Source organism: Epinephelus lanceolatus, chromosome 1, assembly GCF_041903045.1.
Source record: "Epinephelus lanceolatus isolate andai-2023 chromosome 1, ASM4190304v1, whole genome shotgun sequence".
Classification (NCBI taxonomy): domain Eukaryota; kingdom Metazoa; phylum Chordata; class Actinopteri; order Perciformes; family Serranidae; genus Epinephelus; species Epinephelus lanceolatus.
This window is the reverse complement of record NC_135734.1, coordinates 12,904,719-12,918,573: the sequence shown is the minus strand read 5'-3', so window position 1 is coordinate 12,918,573 and position 13,855 is coordinate 12,904,719. Positions and strand designations below refer to the sequence as shown.

Genomic DNA, 13,855 nt, shown 5'->3' with positions numbered 1-13,855 from the left:
GCTCCATGTATCCTGTGCTATTCATCTATATTTCTGCTAAATGTATTATTTCGCCTTCTAAATTTGATCATTATAAACACAGTTCCCATTCCTGACAGATATCAGAAGATGCCCACATGACCTTGTCTGTGAATAAGACCATGATGACAGTTTGAGGCACCACACACTGTGCATGATAACACTAGCCTCCTCATTGTTATTTTGATTCCAGGGCCTGTATGGCAGCCAGCTGGAGTGCCAGTGAAATGCAGTGTCTCCCTTCTCTCAGTCTTCCTTGAGAATGTGAGCAGGCGTGTGGCATTGAGAGTCAGCAGCCCATTCCTGTTCTCATAGCACAAAGACAAGCATGTGGCACTTGACAGCGATGCCCGATGAGCGACGCACGCCACCCCAAGCCACAGCAGCCCTGCCTTTTAAGATGCGGCCGAGGGGTCCCTGCCCTGAAAGGTGACACCGCAGCCTGCGCCACCGAGGCTCCTTGCGTCTTTTCTTTCCCCCCACTTGCGAACTCTTGTCTGTCCTCGGCTGCTAATTTCCGTCACACTTTCTCTTCTGAGCAGGGGGACAAGCCAGTGTTATATGTTATTAATACTATTGTTAACTGCACACTCAAGGCTGGCCTCCCTGACTCAGCTCATCATGTTACAGGTATATTGTGCACAACAGAGAAATTGGCAATCCTGCTTTATATAATACCATCTATAAATATCAGAGAGAATGCCTTGGCCAATTATGGTTAGATGCAGGTTGATTGTCATGATGTATCTGGCAACAGACTTAAAGGCTTTCTTCTTGGCTTAAGAGCAGGAGGAGTGTTTTGACTGTGGGGTTTTCTGAGATTCAAGATTAAGATAAAGGTTGTTTTTTTAGAAACTTCACCTAACAGCGAGTACCCACTATGCAAGAGACAAATACCAGATCAGGAGTGAATGCTGATTTACATTTATCTTCCCGTGGTCCAGAGAAACTGCTGTTAACTTCACCAAATGGTTCAGAAATTCTGTCAAAATGCTCCAGTGCCAACTGTAATGTTTGATATGACACAGCACCCTCTAGAGGCTAAAATCTGGGGATCATTTATCAGCTGCTTATTGTGAAAATTTGGACTTCAGCCAAAGAGAAAAGTAGAAATCCTTCATGTGTATTCCTACTTGCAAACTTAGAAATAAGTTACATATCACATCTCTAAGAAATTGAAACACACTCCGGAGAATAATTTCCTTATGAGTGCACTGCAAAGACAGAGGTGAGACACTTTAGTCATTTGTTAGCTGAAGCAATATATATGATGCAGAAAAGGGTAGTTTTAACTATTTTTGTATTTGCTTTAAACTTTTGACAGGATGTTTCACCATTTTTCTCTTTTTTATTGTTTTGATCTGCAATATAAACAATAAGATTGACACTGTCATTGATTGTGTTTGCGATCACTTTGCACTAAGCAGTGTGGAACAAAATTCTCCTTTTGATGATTGATGTATACATGCAATAAAATGTCTTGCTCCAGACTGATTTTCTTTCTGTTTCCATGTCAGCGAGGGCCGTAAGCACCTATTTAACCATCTGACCACTGTTTCAGTCAGCACCTTCTGTGACCTGACCCTCCAGAGGGAGGGGGGCCGGGGTTGAATTCCCCCTAGGAGAAGTTTTTAGAAACTCAGCATCTAAACAGACCATTTTAGAGCATTGTAAAAAAAAAAGAATCTTAGATCAGGGGTTCCCAAAGTTTTGATGTGCCATTTGATTGAGCGCCGCACAGTAAAGTGCACACACAATGACTTTTATATGACATATTATACTAGGACATTTTAATGACTTTTTGAAACCATAATTTTTAATGCATTTTTTAATACAATTTTGTGACATTTTTTATGGCATACTCTACTATGACATTTTTTACCTTTTACATATTTATGACATGCTAACAAAAACAATTACAGTTGATGGTAGTATAGCCTACATAATACTAATATTACATTCTCGTTTTCTATGTGTCAGTACATTTCAAAGTAATAAAATAGAGAGACAGAACAGTGTTTGACCGCCTCTGCTAGTGTACTGCAACACCACTTGGACAAACCACATTTTTACCATTTTTACCAAATATGAATATTGGTGGGAATGTGTAGATTCTTATTTATATTACATTTATATTTTCATTATAAGTATATACAAATGCTTGTTAAAATATCATGGATTTCACACAAATAAAATAAATACACACACACACACACACACACACACATTTATATATATATATATATATATATATATATATATATATATACAGTACAGGCCAAAAGTTTGGACACACCTTCTCATTCAATGCGTTTTCTTTATTTTCATGACTATTTACATGGTAGATTCTCACTGAAGGCATCAAAACTATGAATGAACACATGGGGAGTTATGTACTTAACAAAAAAAGGTGAAATAACTGAAAACATGTTTTATATTCTAGTTTCTTCAAAATAGCCACCCTTTGCTCTGATTACTGCTTTGCACACTCTTGGCATTCTCTCCATGAGCTTCAAGAGGTAGTCACCTGAAATGGTTTCCACTTCACAGGTGTGCCTTATCAGGGTTAATTAGTGGAATTTCTTGCTTTATCAATGGGGTTGGGACCATCAGTTGTGTTGTGCAGAAGTCAGGTTAATACACAGCCGACAGCCCTATTGGACAACTGTTAAAATTCATATTATGGCAAGAACCAATCAGCTAACTAAAGAAAAACCAGTGGCCATCATTACTTTAAGAAATGAAGGTCAGTCAGTCCGGAAAATTGCAAAAACTTTAAATGTGTCCCCAAGTGGAGTCGCAAAAACCATCAAGCGCTACAACCAAACTGGCACACATGAGGACCGACCCAGGAAAGGAAGACCAAGAGTCACCTCTGCTTCTGAGGATAAGTTCATCCGAGTCACCAGCCTCAGAAATGGCAAGTTAACAGCAGCTCAGATCAGAGACCAGATGAATGCCACACAGAGTTCTAGCAGCAGACCCATCTCTAGAACAACTGTTAAGAGGAGACTGCGCCAATCAGGCCTTCATGGTCAAATAGCTGCTAGGAAACCACTGCTAAGGAGAGGCAACAAGCAGAAGAGATTTGTTTGGGCCAAGAAACACAAGGAATGGACATTAGACCAGTGGATATCTGTGCTTTGGTCTGATGAGTCCAAATTTGAGATCTTTGGTTCCAACCGCCGTGTCTTTGTGAGACGCAGAAAAGGTGAACGGATGGATTCCACATGCCTGGTTCCCACTGTGAAGCATGGAGGAGGAGGTGTGATGGTGTGGGGGTGTTTTGCTGGTGACACTGTTGGGGATTTATTCAAAATTGAAGGCACACTGAACCAGCATGGCTACCACAGCATCCTGCAGCGACATGCCATCCCATCCGGTTTGCGTTTAGTTGGACGATCATTTATTTTTCAACAGGACAATGACCCCAAACACACCTCCAGGCTGTGTAAGGGCTATTTGACCAAGAAGGAGAGTGATGGAGTGCTGCGGCAGATGACCTGGCCTCCACAGTCACCGGACCTGAACCCAATCGAGATGGTTTGGGGTGAGCTGGACCGCAGAGTGAAGGCAAAGGGGCCAACAAGTGCTAAACACCTCTGGGAACTCCTTCAAGACTGTTGGAAAACCATTTCAGGTGACTACCTCTTGAAGCTCATGGAGAGAATGCCAAGAGTGTGCAAAGCAGTAATCAGAGCAAAGGGTGGCTATTTTGAAGAAACTAGAATATAAAACATGTTTTCAGTTATTTCACCTTTTTTTGTTAAGTACATAACTCCACATGTGTTCATTCATAGTTTTGATGCCTTCAGTGAGAATCTACAATGTAAATAGTCATGAAAATAAAGAAAACGCATTGAATGAGAAGGTGTGTCCAAACTTTTGGCCTGTACTGTATATATATATATATATATATATATACATATACATATAGTGAGCTGTGATGAGCAGGGAATCTGGTTTCAACAGTCACCACAACAGTTTTGATTTCATCAGCAACTCAGTGCTTATGAGTTTTGAAATTTAAAGATTATATAATTAATGACATTTAAATAACACTTAAGTATATATATATATATATATATATATATATATATATATATATATATATGTTATTATTCTGTAATTTTTAAATTTCAAAACTCATAAGTAGTGAGTTGCTGATGAAATTAAAATTCTTATGGCATCTGTTGTCTTTCATACAGCTGGACATTAAACCAGATTCCCTGCTCATCACAGCTCATTATAGATGAATAAAAAAAACACAACATACAAAAGTATGTGGACCCATGAACATTACAGCAACATGTGTGATTATAGAACATCAGCAGACTTGGCGTGCTCACTCAAAAAGTCTCAAAAAAGCAATTGGGTGCCTATGGGTGCCGTTTGTAAAGTGTCTCACGCTGAAAATAACATCAACATTTTGCCACATTTAGCTTCAAACAATGTTTAAAAAAGTGTTGTGAATTTTTTAACGTCACCTTTTACCACATTTACAGCAATATTTGTTAACTTAGAAATATATTAAATAGTTAAATCTAAATATTAAATGTGGCACCTAAATGTTAAATGTTAAATCTAAATATTAAATCTAAATCTAAATATAAATCTAAATGTTAAAATTAAATGCTAAATATAAATGTTAAATCTAAATGCTACATATAAATATAAATATAAATGTTAAATCTAAATGCTAAATATAAATCTAAATGTTAAATGTTAAATCTAAATGTTCTGGGTGAAACTAAATATTTAGCTAATATGCAAATTCACACTGCCGGTCACCGGAAGTACCAAAATAAAAGCTCGAGATGGTCAGACTGTGTTTATAGAATCAAATAACGAATTAAAACCAACTTATTGGGGGAAATGGACACTTGAACATACATTAGCGTGATAATAACTACCTAAAATAATAAGAAACGTGTTTGGAGAAATTTTATTTGATGTGTACTTTGAGTTGTTAGTGTCCCTTCGGAGGGAATCACCTTGTTGTTTACAAATACTTCCGGGTAGAAAACCAGTGGAGTTTAGCTACATTTATATATGCATATCTCACATTTTCACGTCACTATATCACCGTTTAGACTAATCTGGTGTTTGTAAAGTCTATAAACACTATGACTGAACAAACATTACTATCACGTTCTGAAATTAATAACATGGTTATCGTAGATTAGCGGGGCTAACTGTTAGCTGTTAGCCCCGTTAGCGGTGTCTGTAATGACTCATTAACTCTAAACGGTCCGTGAAAAAAAATATTTTTTTCCAGCGGATGTCTTAGTTACAACATGATTGAGCTAACTGGAGTAGTTTCATGTCATATCCGACAACGGGAGGCTTTTAACAGATGACGTCCTGATGTTAGCTTTGCTGCTGCTGCAGCCACTGATGCTTTCTAGACATCGTGATTTCCCAAAACTGAATAAATACCACACATCACAACACAAAACTGCTTTGCTAGCTCAATCATGTTGTAACTAAGACATCCACTGGAAAAAAATATTTTTTTCACGGACCGTTTAAGAGTTAATGACTCATTACGGACACTGCTAACGGGGCTAAGAGCTAACGGTTGTTAGCTTAGCTTAGGTTGTTAGTCCCTCCGAAGGGACACTAACAGCTCAAAGTACACGTCAAATAAAATTTCAGACACCGCTAACGGGGCTAACAGCTAACGGTTAGCCCCGCTAATCTACGATAACCATGTTATTAATTTCAGAATGTGATAGTAATGTTTGTTCAGTCATGGTGTTTATAGACTTTACAAACACCAGATTAGTCTAAACGGTGATATAGTGACGTGAAAATGTGAGATATGCATATATATATATGTAGCTAAACTCTGCTGGTTTTCTACCGGAAGTATTTGTAAACAACAAGGTGATTCCCTCCGAAGGGACACTAACAACTCAAAGTACACATCAAATAAAATTTCTCCAAACACGTTTCTTATTATTTTAGGTAGTTATTATCACGCTAATGTATGTTCAAGTGTTCATTTCCCCTGATAAGTTGGTTTTAATTTGTTATTTGATTCTATAAACACAGTCTGACCATCTCGAGCTTTTATTTTGGTACTTCCAGTGACCGGCAGTGTGAATTTGCATATTAGCTAAATATTTAATTTCACCAGAACATTTAGATTTAACATTTAACATTTAGATTTATATTTAGCATTTAGATTTAACATTTAGATTTAGATTTAGATTTAATATTTAGATTTAACATTTATATTTATATTTAGCATTTAGATTTAACATTTAGATTTATATTTATATTTAGCATTTAGATTTAGATTTAATATTTAGATTTAACATTTAGATTTAGATTTAGATTTAATATTTAGATTTAACATTTAGATTTAGATTTAGATTTAGCATTTAGATTTAGATTTAATATTTAGATTTAACATTTAACATTTAGGTGCCACATTTAATATTTAGATTTAACTATTTAATATATTTCTAAGTTAACAAATATTGCTGTAAATGTGGTAAAAGGTGAAGTTAAAAAATTCACAATACTTTTTTAAACATTGTTTGAAGCTAAATGTGGCAAAATGTTGATGTTATTTTCAGCGTGAGACACTTTACAAACGGCACCCCATAGGTGCCGGTCTAAAAAAAATCACAGAAAAGTACAAAACCTGACAGCACTCACTTATAAGTGTAACACTTTTAATTTGATAAACTGCACAGCAGCAGATAAACGGACGCATTTCAGCTCATAGCCATCCTCAGCGTATGATTATAGAACATGCCATTCCAAAACCATGGCCATTAACCTGCTTCTGAACTTGGCTGCAAGAATTGTCTCCCATTCAGCTACAAGAGCATTTATCAGTGTAAGTGCAGGTGAAATCTGCTGTACTGGAATACAATAACCAGTGTCATCCACATGCTCAGACCATACACAGGGCATGTTAGGCAGGTAGATGCTGGGCCATCAAGGGCCCTGAGAGAAACAGGTGTGTAAGTGTCTTTTTTTTTTTTTTTTAAATTTTACACAGAATATGTACAAATGCAGATTATATCAAAACTTTAAAAGAACTCTAGGACCACAAACAGCTGTGCATAGTAAACAAGGATGTTCATTGGTGGCAGTGATGGTGGGTGAGAGGTAGTCACATTTTTTTTTCTGTCCCATGGGGCCACCTGGTGGAAAAATAAGGCCATGGCTGCCCCCCAAAAAAACAGACAAACAACAAAAAGAAAACAAACAAAAAAGAAAACAAAAAATATATTAAAATCTGAATAATAAACTCAATGCATATGTTATAAGTGTAATAATAAAACACTCTATATTAAGTTGAACTGATTTTTTTTAAATTCACTAATGTTAGGCTGTGCTAGGACCCTCATTTATTGACATTGTCAAAAGTGGAATGTAGGCTATCAAAAGGAAGCACCTTGCATGAGAACCAGTGTAAAGTGAAGGAAAAAGACTAGCATTGCATCAATGTATTTCTTTATACTGACTGTAAAAAATGTTTTGGGTACATCAAGAGCAAATATTTCATGCTTAAGAAAGATTTTTGACAGTGCGTATTGCCCTTCAAAACATACAAGTTAAAATGACAATTTGTAAATAGGTTTAAATGAGAGTATGGATGTAGGCATAAATGGTGCAGACTTCATTAAATGTTAGCAAAAAGACATGAACTGTAGTTTGTGTTTGTTTGGAGCTTTCACCATAGCACAAATGACACTTCCATACAGTGCACAATGACAGCAGACAGTGGCTGCTCTCAAGATTTTTTGTTTTCCAACATTTGTTATCATGTAAAAGCCAAACTCCATTAAACAAGTCTATTTTTGTGTTTGGCTGTGGCAGTACAAAAACATGGCCACAGGCTACTTTGTTGCTATTTTTTACTGTATTAGCACCTAAGAGTGAATAGAAAAGTTGTTTTATTTATTTATTTCTTATTGTCAGCTTTCCATTATTTTGTAAGCTCGTGCACACTTGTTAGTGTACATTTTAGAGCAACAAGTGGGTGCAGTAATGACCTCCTACCTGCGGTGGCGCTGTTTCACATTGTGTGTCATCTTTTTTTACACGCGGAAGCAACCGAAGCTACCCGCCATTAAAGCAACACCACAACGTGAGTGTTTCGTTGAAGAGCTCTCTTTTCAAAAGGGCCAATTTTTTTTACACATACCTACTGCTGGTATTTTTTCGTGGAGAAATGGCGTACAGAGGACAAGGACAGAAGGTCCAGAAGGTTATGGTGCAGCCCATTGTATCCTTTTTATTGCACTGAACGAAAGACGCGGTTGAATTTCTTGCTACAGTAACTTAACGTTAGCTGCTAGGCTAACCTCTCTAAAGCTAACGTTAGCCAGCTAGTCATTTATCTTTAACGGTGTGAACGATAAGATAGTCTTAACAGAGCTATTGGGTGTTATACTGGCTTATTACAAGCAAGATATGCGTACTGATTTTAACAGAGTTGCAACCAGGTCTGGTTCTTTGTAGTGCATATAGAGGACCGGTATGTAGCGTTAGCCGCTGTGTGTAGCCATAGCATGCTAAACTGCATCCAGCAACTCTGGTGTTCTACATTGTGGCGTTACTGCAGGAGTTGCTGGTTATAACGTTATATTCAAATGAAAAAAAAAATAAGTTTGAGTGAAAGTGGAGAGTGACTTTTACCTTATTAGTTTTTTATATTGACATGTTGTTCAGTGTAGTATTTCTTAAGCTTACTCTCTTTGTGGAAAAGTCTGAAATGCCACCAGACAACACTATCACTACACAACCCTTCACAGTGAGCACGGTAAGCGTGTATCAGTATGTGTGCGTTTGCTTTGAACCGTGAATTTCCTTGACTCCATGTGTCAGAACCTAATTTTCAGGTATCTACAAAATGTAAGTATGCATTGAACCTTTTTTCCACTGTTATTCTAATTTGTTTTGTGTCAATAAGATGGATTAAACAACTCTTTTCCTTTCATTCCCAGCGCTCTCGGATCCAGGTCTGGCTGTATGAACAGGTGAACATGCGGATAGAGGGCTGCATTATTGTAAGTTATCTTTTTGCTCAATTTGTCTGTTTTATTGAAATGGAATTTAAAAAAACGACAGAGGTTGATTTCTTACGATATCCCATCCCATCCCATCTGTATCTTTCAACCTGGACCCTGTTTTCCCCTGTTCTTGTGTCTAAGTTACTAATGGAGACACCAATTTTTGAAACTGGTCTAGTTGCAGAGGCGAAACACGCTGCAATTAAACCACTTGAAGCATTTGTACACTCTTAATTTACGTCCACTAAAAGTGCATAATTTTGCCACTGACTCGGTTGGCTCGGTTGATTACTCTGACAACATAATAGAAGGGATCCTTACACAGACAGGTCTTTTTGGTGAATAATAAGATCCCTTTCAACAAAAACAGCCTGGAAATTACTTAAATGACCACATGTGGGTCCCAGGGACTCAATATATCAATGTTGTTCACTGTTCAATCACTGTTTATCGGTTTTGATTAACATTACCTTGTGTTTAGTCTGCTCTTTGGACTGGATGCATACATAGACTGGATGCTTTCTGCTGAGATGCTGAAGCATTAACATTGTGCAAGTTCTTGTAAGCTAGTTTGGATTTACATCAGACACACTGTACAGTTTTCATTTTGTTTCAGCTTTAAATGATCCCAAACTTTGGACACTGTTGTTTTCTCTGACCTGTCTCTTTGCTTCATCCTTAGCTGTTGTTCCTCTCTTTCTCTGTTTTACAATTTCGCACCATCCAATCAAGTCACCTCTCCATAACATAAGGGCATTGTGTGACAGCAGCAATCACTTGTTTGAATCACAGTGCGCTGTATATAGATAAATAGAATAGATAAATTTTGCATCGATGAGTTTTTTAGCCCTGCTCTCAAAAAACAACCCATCTCTGATTAGTAGAGTTTCAAAGTCTTCTGCATCTTGTAGTCTCTGAACTGTCATTGCAGCCAGAGGAATTACTGTAATGGAGAAAAGCGGCACTTTCTACCATATATATATATATATATATATATATATATATATATATATATATATATATATATATATATATATATATATATATATATATATATCTTTAAAAAAGAATCCCTAATAAGAGCTTCCAGATACAAAGGAACATGTTCCAGTGTGAGATTATGTTTCCCTGATGTTTGCTTGTAGCTTCATGTAGCAGTGTAAGCTACGCAGTGTGAACACTTGGGGTAGTGTGCCTGGATGAGCATGTAAAGAAATATGTCATGATCTGACGTTATCTTGTAGCTCAAGTAGAAAAAATGTTGAGACAGATTCTCAAAACTGTCTGAAGCCAGGAGTTTTTGCTCACAGGGATTATGTCTTCCATACATTTACCTCTTAATTTGAAACAAGGGATGCACTGATTTATCAGACAATATTGACCTTGTTGACTGTGAACAGCCTGTCTGCAAATAAGATGACGTTGAGCGATGGCAGTGGCTGATGTTTCTCCGTTGTGCTAAATCACTTGGACAGGCTAAAAAGCAGGGTTCAACAGCGCCCTGTTGTCCTGGGGAGAAAGGATTTTTTTGGGGGGCATTAACAGAGGTCTTTCCTGAGATGCCGTGAGGATGAAGGATGCTGTAAACTCACTATCGACACATAAATGGATGCACCCTATAGTTTTCCCACATAATGCTACATTGAGAACAACAAATCCATGTTGACACTGTCAGGAGGAGAGCTAGTTAACATTGGCTATTTGCTGTTAGTGTAGTGGTTGTGTACTCTCTCTTGCATTGTGTATAATCACGAGAAAAATCAGTCATGAAGCACTGTTGGTACCCGCCGTTTATTCCTGCATCTGGCAGAGGAAATATTTTCACAGTCAGTCTTGGCCTCATTCATACACGTGCTCTCACTCTGGGAATATCAAATAAAAAAGGAGTGCAAGTTAGCTAAACCCTGAGTTATGCTAACCACGTTACACACAAATAATTAAAAACACTGTCAACTTTTACGGAAAGACGTGCTCAACCGATCGGGAGCTCCAGTCTTACAAAAGGTAACATACACAACCCCTTAGATATAAAGTTAAGATAACTAATACAAAATAATTACGGAGCTGATAACATGTGCACCTACCAGGGAGACAGCGCAGCCAAAGTGTTGCTATTTTCCGGGGTACATGACCCTAGTCTGCAGGTGTGTTGTGTTCACTGACCATAAAATAAATCAGTTTCAGAGAAAGTAAAATAAAGCAGTGTGAGCCATGGTAAGTGGGATCATACATACTGTATATTAACTCCATTACATTAGGAGTTTGCAAAGATACATAAAGCTCTTCTGTAAAAATGAGTTTTGGGCGAAGGTAAATGATAACATTATGATGTGTTCAAATGTAATCTTGTAAAATTACAAGAAACTTGTTTAAATACAGTTGGTAAAGGAGAAATTTGTTTGTTTTCACAGCAATATGAAATAGATATTAGAGAGGGAGTTATTTTATTTGTAGTAAAAAGGCTTATGAAGCAGTTTCTGAAGACCTTTTTTTTGTGACAGATGTATTAAAAGGTTGTCTCATCAATGTGTATGATTGAATTTAAAGGTAGTGTAACAAAGACCTGAATAACTTTAAAACAGTTCAGTTTTTTACATTTAAGATTTGTTTCCCTGTCACAAAAGGGGAAATGAATGACAACCAAAGCAAAATAAACGACAACAAAATAGCAGTATCAGATATTAGAAAAAGTGGCTATTGGCCAAATTGTTGTTTTAAACATCACTATGGGCCCAGAATTTCACAACTGGTGCATCCCTGTTAAGAAACTTGAAAGCACAGTAACATTGTACATGTCAGAAAATAAGTAAAAGCATAATGGGTCCCCTCTAAGTTTTTACTTTTTATCTTTTAGATTTGATTGACATACTGTAGCATGGCAGCTTGTACAGTTCCCTCGCTTTTGACATCTGCCTCAGCGTCCCTCTGCAAGTCATTGTCTGGGTTAATAAACTGTTGGTTAAGAAACAAACCACATGACTGCAGCATCCACAATTTAGTTCTGGCTGGACTTTTCTTGCATGTCATACCCCTCTCAATTGCTCTCCCTATGTTTCCTGTCTTTCTCTGCACTTTCCTGGCAAATACTGGCAAAAATGATGGAAAATTAACATCAGCTACTGAATTCTATTCTCTCATTCTTCTCTGTGACTCACATACCCATGACGGCCTCCCTAAGACATTTTTAGCATCTAATGGCGCTGCTCTGATAACACGTTGTCGGCAGGTGTATTAAGATATCCTACTTTTTTTAGGTCCTGTAACACTACTGTCACTGATACATTTCTTAATATATTATTTCTCCTGCAGATTTCAGACGGCAAAGCTTTAAGCACTGCAATGAGAAGATATTTTCTTAACTCTTAGGTTGCATGTTTATGAATGAAACTGACACACTGAGCAGAATGGGTGGCCTGCAATTAAGTAATTGTGGGCCATTGATCATGCTACTGGTCAAATCTCACAAATGTGTACCTCCTCACGAACATGTGGCATTCATCAAGTTGAAACAAGCAAATTACATTGAGTGTGTGCAGTTGGTGATTGCAATAAGAGCAAGCCTCACAGAAAAATGAGGGGTTTAGGATCAGAAAATGAAAGTGTTACTGCACTGAAACTAATTTTTTGGCTCACTGTTCCCTCCCTGTCTTAGGGTTTTGATGAGTACATGAACCTGGTTCTAGATGATGCAGAGGAAGTCCACATGAAGACTAAGAACAGAAAGCCGCTGGGTAAGGGCACCCTTCATTTGATATGTGTTTTTTTGTGTTTCTTTGTGTCTGTGTTTAGCATTGATTTGTACACATGCATATCACCACACTTGATGCTGTCCCATAGACAGTTACTGACCTCTTCTATGACACATCAGGCTTGGATGTTAGTTCTTGTACAGTAAACAACATGGTGATTGTTTGTGTGTGTAAAATTAATCACAGCAATAACAAAAAATATCCTGTGAACAATTTTTTTTTTTTACCCCAAACATTAAAAATGCCAGTGCTGGTTTAGTTTTTTCTGGGGCTGGCAAAACACTTTTTTTTCACTATGAATATATTAAACACGCTATAGATACATTTGGGAATGGACTAATTCAGTCTCACCGAGCCCACACAAGGAACACCTTGCCACCCACGTTTTCTTTCACAGACCCAGAAAGTAAAATACCAACTGTACTATTCCATTACCAGTGTGTTTTCCTAATGAATGTGTTCCTAATGAACACACCTTAGCTTTGAGTGGAAGCCAGACATTGTACAGATCCTTCACGTACTGTGTACTAGGTTTACTATCATTTGTAACACTTGGCACTTTCTCCTTAAGTGAAGTGAAACTTTATCTCTTTCCATCTGTCATCTTGCTCTTCTGATCATTCTCCACTTCTGTGTCTCACAGGGAGGATCATGTTGAAAGGAGACAACATCACCTTGTTGCAGAGCGTGTCCAACTAGGACAAGGGAGACACCCAAGAATCTCACCTCTCCGAGAATCCCATCCCATCTTATCTTTCCTAGAAAGAAAGAATTTCCCATTTTTGTTTTGTTTTTGCAAATGATGTTGGATATGTTTGTGTTCATATAACATGAATGTTGTGTTTGATTTATGTTTTTGAGAATAAATTCGTTTTTCTTATGGCGGTTGTTTGTATTTTAACTTCTCAAAGTGTTTCTCAACTTCAGTTTGCAGGAGTATGTGGGTCATTGGGCTGCAGGACCATCTAGTGGCAAACTCCTATATTGCAGTGTACCTATGTAGGTCAACCCTCAGTGCCACATACATAATAGAAGACAAATGTACATTTA

At 37.4% G+C, this 13,855-nt stretch overlaps 1 protein-coding gene across 1 annotated transcript; it reads left to right on the top strand.

Annotated features, from left to right (window-relative positions):
* The first annotated feature begins 8,092 nt into the window (after positions 1–8,092).
* snrpe (small nuclear ribonucleoprotein polypeptide E) lies at positions 8,093–13,685 on the top strand. The gene is made up of 5 exons (XM_033625465.2): positions 8,093–8,269; positions 8,872–8,898; positions 8,991–9,053; positions 12,709–12,787; positions 13,449–13,685. The coding sequence occupies exons 1-5, from the start codon at positions 8,216–8,218 to the stop codon at positions 13,502–13,504; spliced, it is 279 nt and encodes a 92-aa protein (XP_033481356.1). The 5' UTR covers positions 8,093–8,215; the 3' UTR covers positions 13,505–13,685.
* The last annotated feature ends 170 nt before the right edge of the window (positions 13,686–13,855 follow it).